This window comes from Ursus arctos, unplaced genomic scaffold, assembly GCF_023065955.2.
Source record: "Ursus arctos isolate Adak ecotype North America unplaced genomic scaffold, UrsArc2.0 scaffold_33, whole genome shotgun sequence".
NCBI classification, from domain to species: Eukaryota; Metazoa; Chordata; class Mammalia; order Carnivora; family Ursidae; genus Ursus; species Ursus arctos.
In genome coordinates this window covers 5,394,774-5,408,999 of record NW_026623019.1, presented here as the reverse complement: position 1 = coordinate 5,408,999, position 14,226 = coordinate 5,394,774, and the positions used below count along the sequence as shown (strand labels likewise).

The window sequence follows — 14,226 nt, the reverse complement described above, 5'->3', positions numbered from 1 at the left end:
AAGCTCAATATCACATTCTACAATTTATTCTCATCTGGTTCTTTAATTATAGAAGCTACAGTTTTATGAAGATAGGCACCAGCTTCCTGCACCAAAGTGGACAGAATTAGCAAATCTTATTAATAATTGTATGGATTATGAACCAGATTTTAGACCTTCTTTCAGAGCCATCATACGAGATCTTAATAGTTTGTTTACTCCAGGTATGTATTGATGGAATAGTCTTATTGATTTTCCAGATATCTTTCTATCTTTATTGTATTTAACAAATCTTTACTAATTTTGTAATCTCTTCCAAGAAGTTCCTTGATGTCTCCTTTTTTTTTTAGTTTTTATTTTAATTCCAGTTTTATTTTAATTCAGGTGTACAATATAGTGAACCTTGATGTCTTTTAGACCCTCTTAGTTTCTTATGTTCATACGACTTTTCCTACTTTATAAATATTCTAGTCTTCTTGATTAAACAGTATCTCCATTTTTAACAGAGGCTTCTTCTTCAGTAACCTGGTTTTGGTTTACCAGTTAATGAATAGTGTACTATAGAAGTCTATTTGGCTTATTTGATGTTTTAAAAGCAATTTTTTAAACTACTCATATATTTTATAATTGAGTGGTTTTCTAGACATGAGGTAGATTTGTTTTTGTTTGTCCAGTCCTTTAAAATATGTAACTAAATGTACAGATGTCTGACCCAGAGGTATTTCCTATTCCAATACTAATTGCCATTCTCATCAAAAAAATCAAAGTAATGTAATCTTACTTTATAAATACTAAAACTACTTATTTTGGAAATTATTTATCCTTTGCAAAGTCTTTCTTAAAAGCCTGTTAGGTTATGGGTAATAAAAAGAGATTTGTTAATACAGCTTAAACTATTAGAGTTGTACTGTGTCAATTTGTATGTAGTATTTCTAACTCATTCTGATTATTTTGGTTAGCTTGAATATATATCATTTTAACTGAGAAAATATAATTTGCCAGCTCATGGTAGTAATATACTTTATTTCTCCAGATTATGAACTATTAACAGAAAATGACATGTTACCAAATATGAGAATAGGTGCCCTAGGGTTTTCTGGTGCTTTTGAAGACCGAGACCCTACACAGTTTGAAGAGAGACACTTGAAATTTCTACAGCAACTTGGCAAGGTAAGATGTCAGAAGTTTTTTAAATTGTTAGCGTATAATCCTAGAACATTTTATTTAGAAAATAAAGGCTTTAGGGACAACTGGGTGGCTCTCAAAGGTCCAACTCTTTATCTCAGCTTAGGTCTTGATCTCAGGGTCAGTAGTTCAAGCCCTGGATTGGGGCCCAGCATGGAGCCTACTTTAAAAAAAAGAAAAGAAAAGAAAGGCTTTAGAGATTCTCTAAGATTCGCTTTATACAACATTTAGAGAGTGTTTATAGAAAAAAGGTTTAGTCATCAGATGTTGGAGAAATGCTGTGTTAAATAAATAGCTTTTTTCACTGGAGAACCTCTTGGAACCTTTCACATGTAATGTGCATTGACCATCTTTAAAGGATGATAATTAGGCAGTATTTCTCCTATTGATTTGACCATAGGACTCTTTCTTGGTAGAGGTGCTTTGGTTATGCAATAGAGAAAGGAACAATTAAACCTTTCTACCCATCTCCTTTTTTAGTCATCTCAGGGTGAAATAATTAATCTCACTGTCCAGAGTCTAGATGTTGACTGGACTGTGTTTGTTAACAAGACAGAGTCTCTATCTGCTAAAAGTCACACAGTCATGCCTGGCCTATATATTTTAAGTAAGACCAGGAAAAGCTTAGTTCTTAGCAGGTCTTAAAGTGGTAAACTTTCTTTCTTCTCCTAAGTTTGTTAGTGTAGACTTCTGTACCTTGTGGCTTACAAATTGGAAAGAGAAGATTCAGGCATTTTGGGTGTATTAGTTATCTATTTCTGTGTAACAAATTACCCTAAAACTTAATAGCCAAAACCAAACATTTATTATCATCTAGGTTAGGAATTAGAAATTTGGGAGCAACTTATCTGGGTGGTTCTACCTCAGGGTCTTTCACTAGGTTGCAGTCAAGTTGTTGTCCAGGCTTTGCAGTCTCATCTGAAGGCTTGACTGGGGGGAGATTTACTTCCAAGCTCACTCACATGGCTATTGACAGACCTCAGAATATCTGCTTCCCATCTTACTTATGTGGGCCTTTCTGCAGGGCTGCCTCACAGCATGGCAGCTGAGAGCAAACACCTCAGGTGGGAGCCATGGTCTTTTTATAACCTAATCTCAGGAGTGGCATCTCATCGCATTTGCCATATCCTGTTCATTATAAATGGGTTGATACATTCAGACTATAATCAAGGGGAAGGGATTATAAAAGAGCATGAATGTCAAAGGTAGAGAACATTGGAAGATATCTTAGGGGCTGCCAGTCACAGTGTGCATCTTGGCCATAACTCTATGTTGATACTATTAATTTCTTGTTAGTATACATTGTGTCCAAAACTTACTAAACCTTTTTGTCATCTACCCCCCTGACGTTCCACCCGCCCCCCCCCCCCCAGATTTATCTATTGACATCTCAGAAAGTGATCTTTAGGACAGTTTGGGAAGTCATGCTTTCAGCTTAAGAGTAACATCTTCATTTCACAATGAGAAAAATTAAGGTCCAGAGAGGTTAAGAAACTTGTCTATGGTCAAATAGCTAGGTAATAGCTGATGTGGGATCAGAACCTTCCCCTATTCCTACTCCTGTGCTATCTCTACTATCTCACTTATGTATTTGTTTTTGTGTATGTGAGTATGCTTCAGTTGCAATATCTTCTATTGTTATCTTTTTGGGGCAAGTCATAGTATATGAAGAGATAAAATAATTGTTTTATTTCCACCAGGGATTACATTGCAAACAATAAATTGTTTATGGAAAAGGCAGAAATTAGTGTAACATGACTTATTCATGGGTTTATTGTTGAATACATCTTGGTTTATTGTTAATTATATGCAAATATTTTCATGACCAGAAACACTAGTCATTAGACTAGTCACCATAGTCACCAGTCACAAAATCATGAAAACCTTAAAAATTATTTTCTGTTATTCTGAACAAGCCATTTAATTTCTCTCATCCTTAGATCCAGCCTTTAATGTGTATTATTATATATCCTAGAGATCTTTTTTGATAGACTATACAGAAAGTTTTAGAAAATAAAATTCAACTGATTTGAAGTAAAGGGAATAATCTATAGGGAAATTTGATTATGTTCAGTTGATGTGGCTATTTTTAATAAGCTTAATTCTTATACTTTTATATTTTCCCAGCTATTAATGTGAACATGAATATATGAACATTTGTTTGATTAAGACCATTTTCTAGGAAAAAATCAGTGTTTCAAATTCCAAAATCCAAAGTAGATTCCTTCACTTTAGGAGTTAGAACTCTTTAAACCAGTGGATGAAAATCTAAAGGGCAATCTAGAAATGAGACATCTTTGGGAGGGTCTGAATTACTTCTAGATTTTTGGTTTTTTTCCCCCTGAAATGGCGTGGCTTTTATATGCAAATATTTGAGTTCTTACAAAATACGAGGTGCTCTGCTGGTCACCGTGGATATGGGATATAGCAGTTGCCTTAGTAGAGTTTACGACTTAGTTTGGAGGAGGTAGATTGCAACTAACAATTATAGAGCAGTGTGATAAGTACATACTGTATTTAAATTTCATACTGATCACAATTTCTAAAATTTTCATAATATGTGAATTGGTACAAGTGTCAGTATTGTAATTTCATGTATATTTATGAACTATTCAAATAATGAGATATCACATAGTTTTCTAATTACAGGTTGCTTTTTCATGTAAAATTCAACTAACATGGGCCTTATGTAATTTTGGTTATTTTAAGAATTTTTTAAAAATAGGATGCAACACTGTGGTATTATTCAGTAATTGATTGGAATTTGGTTAGAATTATCCAGAAAGTATTCCTAAGTTAAACAGTTACACGGTAAATTGTAGTCTACTTATTTATTTAAGAATATTATAAAATTATTTTCAGGAATATTATCTGACATTATTAGGGTATGTTTCTTTTTTTAGAGAATTCCTTATTCTTCATAATTACCCCTTTATTTATCCTTTATTAAATGTTAATGTGCTTTTTCATAGACTGAGGTGGTATTTCATTGTGGTTTTGATTTGTATTTCCCTGATGCCAAGTGATGTTGAGCATTTTTTGAAACATAATTCTAAAAGTGAATATACTATATTTACAACATACCCCATTATTGCAGCTTTGAGTTATTTTCCTTTTGCTTTTTAGCATTTTTAGTTTTTTTCATAGTTCTTTGGATTTAACATTATTTTAAACATAATGTAAATTGAGGAGACTGTAAGGATGGCATTTTCAAAATATATTTACAACCAAGTATATTTCTCAGTAATTTAGTTCGTAGGAAATTAAAGGAAAATGGTATGGTCTTTAGTTAGTAATAGCTATTTTAATGTGGCTATTTCCTAGCTGTATTTAATACTATAATATTAATTTCATCTTTCCTTATTTGAAGAATTGATGTGTTCAGTGGGCTGTCTAGCTATTTGTATTGCTTTATTGAATCTAAATCCAAAATGCCATCCCTACAAAAGTGCTCACCTGTCACCTTTTCATTTTATAAAAACATAGCTCTTAGTATACTGTGTTCCCTTTTTCTTTTCAATTTGCAGCATGGTAAAAATATTCAAAGGAGGGATTTGTACTTAAAGTTATTTCCATATTTTTTAAGACAACTGAAATAATGGTATATTTTAATTTAATACTCATAAAAAGAGCTAAGAAAATATTGCAGAACCTTTCGTCTGCTACTTGAATTCTAAAATGAGTGTTTTTGTGATCTTACTTTATACTTGTGCCCTCATATTCTTATAGTCTTTACTCTTCACCTCATTTAAAACCTACATTTTTTGAAATCCTCTTTATTTCCTCTTCCTCCATGGTACAGATCTGGGACACACAGATCTGGACCTTGCTGCTACTACTCTTCAGACATCAGACTATCAGGCATCATTAACAGTCCTGTGTGAATATGGTTACTGTTCTCTCCTCATTATTGGCCAGCATCTTGGTCGATGCTCCACATTCCTTGAGAACTTGTGGTACTCGTTGTTTTCATCTTCACCTTGCCCCTGCCATTATTTTGGGCACCTGTTCGATACCCTTTTTAAATTCCTCAACCTCTCTACCTCAAATCTGTGTCTGTGTTAAATGAGTGCACTCTGAATTCTATAATCCCTTATAATAATCTTCCTTATGAAATATCAGACCCTGAAATCTCCCTCTCTGACTATAACTTTGTACCTTTAGTTTCTTCCCAACACATAAATCCTTCCTTGATAGCTCTGTTATTGCTAGGGTCTTTGACACTTTCTTCTTCCTGAAGCCTATTAGCTACCGTCTAGATTCAGCTCTCCTTTCCCACACTAGGTAGACCTCCTGGTAGACCATTTAAACTCTGCTTCCACTAGTATCCACAGTTCTGTCACCTTCCCTCCCTTGATGATCTGTTTTACTTTCCCTGTCGTTTCCTCTAGGAACAGGAAAATTCTCATTTTTTTTCTATCTGTGTTTTCATCTCTCAAACACTGAGAAAAAATCAGATATAAATGTTTATTGTCTCCATTGCAAACTGATTTCAAACATTGGCTGGATTGGTAGTTCTTTTATTCTCCCTGATTTGATTTCTCCTGTGGTACCCATTCCAAACATTTTCATTCCCTTCTGGTTTCCTGTCCTAAATCTATTTCTTCACTCTCAGTGTTTGCCTTTATCTTCTTCCAAAAGAAAATAGAGGCATTCCAAATTAAAACAGTGAGGTTGATTTGTGCCTATCAACTTGACAAAGATTTAGAAAAATTACAGTGCTTAGTGTTGGTAGGAATATGATAAAATTGACATTTTTTCCATTGCTATTAGAACTTAAATCAGTGTCCCTTTCAAGAGAGCTTCTGCTGCAGCAGGTATCAGGGGCCTTTGAAATTTCCGTATCCTTTGAATTGCTAATTCCACTTTTAAGAAAAGTATCCTTAATAGAGATGCACACAGGTATTTATGAATATCATTGAAATGACATGAATATATTTTTAAAACTTTTCTTAACGTTATATATTTTTATTTTCAATTTTAAAAATCAGTACATTCATAATATACAGTAATTAAAAATAATATTTTCAAGAAGTATACAGTGGCATTGGAAAATAAATTTTATGGGTACATTATTAAGTAGGGAGAAAGAATATTATAAAACTCTGTTATTTCCCACTTGTGTTTTTAAAAATATGTTTTGGAATAATTTCTTAATAAGGAAATATGAAATAGGTATTTTATTATCCTCCATTTTAAGGCGGAGATAGCTGGTATTACAGAGGGAATGACTTGCCAGGGTCCCAGAGAGAATAAGTGGGGGACCAAGATTCTAGCCCCAATCATGAGACTCCAGAGTCCCAGGTCTTATCCACTTCACTGTGTGGTCTTTGTAATTAGAGACTTAATTCTGAGACTAACATATGGTCTAGTTTTTTTTTTTTTAATTGACTTTTAAGTATATAACTGGAAATACAGTCACTTAGACTCTTGTAGCTCCAGGACTACATTGTTTTATTTTTTAGAAATGCAGTAATACCATAATATACTAGTTTGATTAATGCAAAAAACTAATATTTAATTTTAAATGTTATGTATCAACTTACCAATTCTATATGGATAATAAGTCTTAAGTAAAAAGAGTAGATTTCATTAAAGACTGACCTTTAAAAAAATGTGGGAACATCCCCATAGGGTAAAAATTTCTTCTTCTTCTTTTTTTTTTTTTTTTTAAGATTTTATTTATTTATTTGAGAGAAGGAGGTGGGGGAGCCCAGAAGAAAAGTGAAAGGGAGAAGCAGACCCCTTGCTTAGTAGAGAGCCCAACATGGGCCTCCATCCCAGGACCCTGAGATCATGATTTGAGCCAAAGGCAGATGCTTAACCGACTGAGCCACCCAGGCACCCCTAAAATGTCTTCTTTCCTTGAGCAAAGAAATCAGCCTTTCTGTTAGTCTGCTCAGGCTGCCATAACAAAATACCGTCACTGGGGGCTTGAACAACAGATATTTATTTCTTGTAGTTTTGGAGGCTGAAAGCCAAAGATTAAGGTGCCTGCAGGGTTCAGTTTCTAGTGAGGACTCTCTTCTTACCTTCTAAATGACCACCTTCTTGGCTGTGTCTTCACATGGCAGAGATCTCTGGTGTCTTTTCCTCTTTTTATAAAGTCACCAGCCATATCGGAATAAGGCCTCGCCTTTATGATCTCATTTAACCTTTATCACCTCGTTGCTGGTCCTGTCTTCAAATACACTCACTTTGGGGGTTAAGGTTTTATCATAGGAATTTGGGGGGAATACAGACATTCAGTCCGTAACAGACCCTTCCTTGTTCCATCCACTGTCAGTGATATCAAAGGGTATATTGTGAAGAAGCAAAGATCTTCCTGGAAGTTAGTGATAGAGATTTAGGAATTCCCTGACATGTCTCTTGGCTTATCTTAATTCGTGTTCATGATTTGTTTAAATGCTTTTTTGAAGTTGTTGGTATTTCAGCCTGTAATTTCTTTTTAAGAAATTAAATTTATAGATTTACTACCTACCTGTTAAAATATCATTTCCTTTTCTTATCCTGAAAGTTGCCTAATGTAAGTTTAGAGATAGATCTGCTAATTCTAGCTACTGTATACTGAATTGTCTGTATAATTTGAATTTATTAGTAATTTGTCGAGAAGACGTTGAGATCTCTCTCCTAATGTAATGTGTTGTGTAGGGTAATTTTGGCAGTGTGGAGATGTGCCGGTATGACCCTCTGCAAGACAACACTGGGGAGGTGGTGGCTGTGAAGAAGCTCCAGCACAGTACTGAAGAGCACCTGAGAGACTTTGAAAGGGAAATTGAAATCCTCAAATCGCTGCAGCATGACAACATTGTAAAGTACAAGGGAGTGTGCTACAGTGCTGGTATGTTGCCCATTGAAACCTAGTTTGAACTCAGGTATGTCCTTGGCATCCTGAATGATGGAAACATAAAATGTCTCAAGATCTGGACTTATCCAGTACCAGTGCCCAAGGAAAGAAGCTTTTATGTGACTGGAGATTGTGCTTGCAGATGGTGAGCTAGAACTACAGGAAGTCTTCTTTCCACTGAGGATGGTGCTTACCATGCTTGCTTCAGCTTACCAAGAGACTATCATTTTTAAATAAACAAATTGTCTTTGCTCACATTTTCTGTGAAAATATTTTTTTAATTAGATACTTTTTGTTCAATACAGATGAGGAGAAAGGAAATTTTCTCATCAGCTTATCTGGGTTTGCATAAAGGGTTACACAAGATTAAACCGTAACTATTTTTTGAGCTTCTTTTTATAACTTTTTGATTCAAAAAGCCTGTGTTCTTAACTACTACATCACTTAATTTATAATCAAGTTTTGTCATCTTAGAGTTTATAGATATTTTTAAGTCATTTGTGTATGGTTGTTTTCTAATATTTTATCAGTAAAATACAGCAAAGTAAAACATTGTGTTCCCATTTATATGTTAAAAGGTCGGCGTAATCTAAGATTAATTATGGAATATTTACCATATGGAAGTTTACGAGACTATCTCCAAAAACATAAAGAACGGATAGATCATAAAAAACTTCTGCAGTATACATCTCAGATATGCAAGGTACTTAATATCCTGGCTACTTCTCGTAAATAAAAAGAGCATGCTGAAGTAATTGTTGCAAAGTCCTCTAGAGTTTTTCTTATATAATTAAGGAAGTATATAGAGGAAAGACCATTTAAATTGTTTGTGTTTATAAAACTTAGCAGAAATAAAAGTGTTATTTTATCCATAGGGCATGGAGTATCTTGGTACAAAAAGGTATATCCACAGGGATCTGGCAACAAGGAATATATTGGTGGAAAACGAAAACAGAGTTAAAATTGGAGATTTTGGGTTAACCAAAGTCTTGCCACAAGACAAAGAATATTACAAAGTAAAAGAACCTGGTGAAAGTCCCATATTCTGGTGAGTATATTTTGGTACAATAAAGTAAGATTTTAGAGCATTAACTTCAAATTTTATTTTTATTAGTATTAATAGTTTGTCATTTATATACTTACAATAATAGCAAAAATTTATCATGCTTACATTGGGCTAAATACATTTCAAGGATTATCTCATCTAATCTTTGTAACAACCCTTGGAGAATATGTATTATTATCTCTGTCTTGAGTATGAGGAAACTGAAGTGTAGACAGGTTAAATAGCTTGCTCAAGGTTATATGACCAATAAATGGTAGAATTGGGATTCAAACCCAGATAGTCTGTTCTCAGAATTTGTGCTTTTAAGCTTTCTTAACTATGATGGTGATTTAATCTGGCATTAAATGAACATTTTGTAGCAGCTTGAAGCTAAAGGTAATTTTTGATCTTCAGTTAAAATTGTGAGTTGCAAGGAACATACAAACCTAATTTTTTATGTAGTATACATTGTTGTTTTATTGCTTTGTGCTTTGTTGCAAAGTCTTCTTTTTTTATGTCTTAGTTCATTTATGGTACATTCTGTTTTATAGGAATGAATTGCTGAAACTATATTTATTTTTTTATTTTTTATTTTTAATGATTTTTTATTATATTATGTTAGTCACCATACAGTACATCCCTGGTTTCCAATGTAAAGTTCGATGATTCATTAGTTGTGTATAACACCCAGTGCACCATGCAATATGTGCCCTCCTTACTACCCATCACCGGTCTATCCCATTCCCCCACCCCCCTCCCCTCTGAGGCCCTCAGTTTGTTTCTCATAGTCCATAGTCTCTCATGTTTCATTCCCCCTTCTGATTACCCCCCTTTCTTTATCCCTTTCTTCCCCTACCAATCATCCTGAAACTATATTTAAATGTTTAAATTTGGAATACGTTCCAAGTAGACTTTAATTCTGGTTTATTCATCTGAAATAATACTATTAAGATTACGTTGTTTAAATCAGATGTTAGTGTTAAGGGTTGAGTTTTATTTTAGTTAAGTATGTTTTATTAACATTTTGCATTTCTGACTCAAAAGTTAGAATTACAAATATAAACAATGTAGCTGTCAATTTATAAATATTTGTCTGAGATTCATCAGAATTATTAGAAATATATAGATTATTTAGTTAGCTACTAAGTTCATTCATCATCCATATATGTTAGTTATCTTTTTTTTTTAAAGGTGGTATTTATTTATTTGAATGAGAGAGAGAGAGAGATTGAGATCATGAGCAGAGGGCAAGGGTAGAGCAGAGGGGGAGGGTAGAGGGAGAAGCAAACTCCCCGCTGAGCAGGGAACCCCATACGGGACTCGATCTGAGGACCCCAGGATCATGACCTGAGCTGAAGGCAGACCCTTAACTGACTGAACCACCCACGCGCCCCGCTTAGTTATCTTCATTTATTTTGTATCTGTAAGTTTTACAACTTATCCCAGCTATTATAAATTGTTAGTCTGGAAGGAAATTAGGTAAGAAAGCACCAGTGATTTAGAACAAATGGATTATTTACACAGAAGAATAATATATAATGGCGTTGTGAATATTTTAAAGAAAAGTCCTTATCTTTTAGAGATGCATACTGAAGTAATTATGTTTGAAATTCTCTCCTGTCCAGAATTCATTTCCTATAAATCCAGTGCAGTGGAGATGGTGAACAGTCCATAAAACAAGGCAGGCAGTAAATTTAACTAAATGACATGTACATGGTTGTTTATTGTTCTCTAATTTCTGTGTGTTTGAAATTTTTCTTAATAATAACACTTCTGAGGAACATCTTGGTGATAATCAATAGCATTACCATCATCTAATTATTTTTAAGGTATAAGTGAAATTAGAAAATAAGACTCATTTAAACTTAACTATCTACTTTGGTTATATCCCCAGTGATACATGAATTTCATTCTTTTTTTCCAGGATGAGAAATTAAAGAAGTAATGGAACTATATGAATTTCCAGTGATTTGGGCATACTTAACGAATACACTTTAATAAACACTTATTAAGTACCTACTGTTCCAAACACCATAGAAGGAACTTGGGATATGAAGATAGGGTCAATATCAGGAAGGGGGGGTGGGGAAAGCAACTGTGCCCAGTTACTAGGAAGGCCAAACTGAAAGGAACGTTTGATGTGGCAGGCATATTCAGTTGACAGGTCCACTACCCACTATCCCTTCCCTTTAAGGCTCATAGTTTAGGAAAAATCAAATGTATGGTCAAACATTGCAATGTAGTATATAAGTGTAATAATGAAGAAGGCGATGGGAAAACATAAGAATGCAAATAATTCTGCTGAGGGTTTAAATTAATCAGAGAAAAGCGCAACTAAGAAATGACATTTCAACTATTGATTAATAGTTTACCGGGTAGAGAAGAAGAAAGGCATTCCATGAGGAGGGAGAAAACTTGTTTGTGTAAATAAGTAGATAGGAATGGAAGTAGTTCTGTTATAAAAATATTCATTTCTGTGAGTCCTTCTGAGATAAGTAGCAAAAAAGTATATCTGATGTACCATTAAAATTTATCTGTTAGCTGGCACTTTCATTTTTTTAGTTCTTTTTTGAATTTTATTGAAATTTATTGAAATTTTATTGAAAACAAAGAATTAAACCACTTGATTTTGAGAAGAGAAATCATTAGAGTTATTCCTTTTCTCAGTTTCTGGGGAGTATACCAAAAGTTTTTCAAAAATCTGACTTCATTTTTCAGTTGAAGTAAGTGTATTAAAATTGTGAAATTGTAAAATTAAAATTAAAAAAAATAAATCCAGAGCACATGTATAGAGGCATGTTGATAACAAAGCTAACAAAGCATATTCACCAGAGCACCTTTCTTTCAAGATTACTTCTTTTCTAATTTTAAATGTGCAGTTTCATGCTTAATTTTATTTTTTCTGTTATAAAGAAAGCTCTTAAGTTATGTAAACTTTCGGCCCTGTATTTCTCCCTGCATATCTGGAAATCACAAGGACAGTCAAGATAAACTTCAGATGATAAGTATAGTATAATTAATTTTATATTGTTATGAAAATAAATCATTTCTCATTATTTGGTTTATAATAAATAATGCAGAATAAAATGTAGCTCAGATTATAATGTATATGGTAAAAGGTCTAGTATTCCTTCAGTAAATGTGTTGGGAAGAGGTATGTATCAAACTCTGATATTTGACTTTGGAGAATTATTAAATAAGTTAGTATAAAAATCAGAAATAACATTTTTATCATGATCAAAATTTTCCTATGTATTTAATGGAGAAGAAAGCTATCTACTGCTAAAAACTAACCAGATGAGTTATATTAGCAAGTATTAAATGTTTTATATAACGTAATGAGGCTAAATTTTGTATAAATATTTCAGAATATGAATTGATAAAATAGGTTTTAACTGGGGGCACCTCAGTGGCTCAGTCGGTTAAGCGTCTGATTCTTGATCTCAGTTCAGGTCTTGATCCTCAAGGTCGTGAGTTCAAGCCCTGTGTTGGGCTCCACACTGAGTGTGGAGCCTACTTAAAAAAAAAAATAGGTTTAACTAATTAATTGAATAATGAACACTAAATCTGAAAGGGGATGCATACAATTTTTATCCATGAGATTTAGCCATCATACCATTTTTAAAAAGATTTTATTTATTTATTTATTTATTTATTTATTTATTTATTTGAAAGAGCACGAGCAGGGCTGAGGCAGAGGGGCAGAGGGATAAGGAGAAGCCTACTCCCCACTGAGCAGGGAGCCTGATGTAGGGCTCGATCCCAGGATCCTGAGATCATGACCTGAGCTGAAGTCAGGCACTTAACTGACTGAGCCACCCAGGTGCCCCTAGCCATATCTTTTAAACAATAATAATTTCATTTCAAAGAATCCTTGTTTACCTATATTGCTTTTCTTGTTCAAAAGTGCTCTTTTTTAAAGCTAACAACATGTTCCAGCATATCCTAGGGGTTGATATTAAGAAGAACTAAAGGAAAAATGCTTCTGCTAAAATATTTTAATTGTTGAAGCAGGCTTTGGGACTCATGGAGGATCCTTAACTATTCTTGCTGTAGAGTATCCCTTGGAAAATCTTTGTAAATACTTGGGGTTACTCTTCACCTGGTTTGAAGATCTCTGTACTATACATGTGGTAAAGATCTGACCTTAGATTGTAACAACGGTATTGGGTTAGGAGACTGATTTGATATATTTTTAAGATATATTCTAAAGGCACTTGATGGCTCATTAGCTATTGGATTAAAAGATGAGTCAAAAATTATTCTTGAGATTTCCACCTGGGAAGTAAGGTAGATTGTTGATGCCATTCATTGCATAGGGAAAGTAAAATAGCAGGTTTTGGAAAAGTGGGGATGGAGTTCTCTTTGCCACCACTTTATTTAATATGGAAATGTTCAGTAAGTCAAAGCACAAAAGAAAGGTCAAAGATGCAGTCATAAATTTAGAAGATGTTAGTATTTAGGTGGGCGAATACTATCTAATGGAAAGTTTTTGACAAAAAGGTAGAGGTCTGATAATGGAAGCTTGGGAAACCCAAATTTAGAAGATGGAGAAAAGGGAAAGTGTTGGGAAAATATAATTAAAAGTGAAATTTCCTCCCAACCCAGAAAACCTCTGCACAAAGATAGAAGAGAAAGAAAAGTTTTATTACTGAGTAAGCCTTCATCCTGAAAGTCATGGCATCACAAGCAGTCTGCTAAGAGATTGCAAAGACAGAAATCTCACCGTTTTATGTGGCCAATCAGATTCAACCCATTACATAATGTTCACAAGATAAACAGTAGCTAGTCCTCAAGTAAGAGGACTTGGCGGCACCCTTTGTCACATAATTTATTCTAAGTTCACTTGGTATTTGGAGTGACCATCTACCTTAGCTAATTGGCATTATCCATAGGAAAAACAAACTTCTCATATCTTTATGATAGGAGATAGTTTTGCAACTTGGGAAGAGGCACCTGCCAGAAGTTAAACTCTTAGCCCTCACAAAAACTGGGAGGTCAAGGTGCTACTTGTTTGATGATTATATTCCAGAGAGATGGTTCCCAGGTTCTTGAGAAAGATATTCTTGGATCATAAAGTTGGCAAGAGGCTTTTAAGCAAAAGCTTTTTTTTTAAAAAAAATTTACATTTCAAAGAGACAAAGAATTTACAGTGATAAATTTTCTGAAG

At 33.9% G+C, this 14,226-nt stretch overlaps 1 protein-coding gene across 4 annotated transcripts in view; it reads left to right on the top strand.

The window, feature by feature from the left end:
* Positions 1-14,226, top strand: part of JAK2 (Janus kinase 2) — a 267,922-nt gene that overhangs the window by 246,982 nt on the left and 6,714 nt on the right. For all 4 annotated transcript variants that reach the window (XM_044391265.3, XM_044391264.3, XM_026519241.4 and 1 more), the window contains 5 exons: positions 53-203; positions 1,013-1,149; positions 7,816-8,005; positions 8,590-8,714; positions 8,887-9,059. In XM_044391265.3, coding sequence (XP_044247200.1) covers positions 53-203; positions 1,013-1,149; positions 7,816-8,005; positions 8,590-8,714; positions 8,887-9,059 — 776 coding nt within the window. The remainder of the gene's footprint in view (positions 1-52; positions 204-1,012; positions 1,150-7,815; positions 8,006-8,589; positions 8,715-8,886; positions 9,060-14,226) is intronic.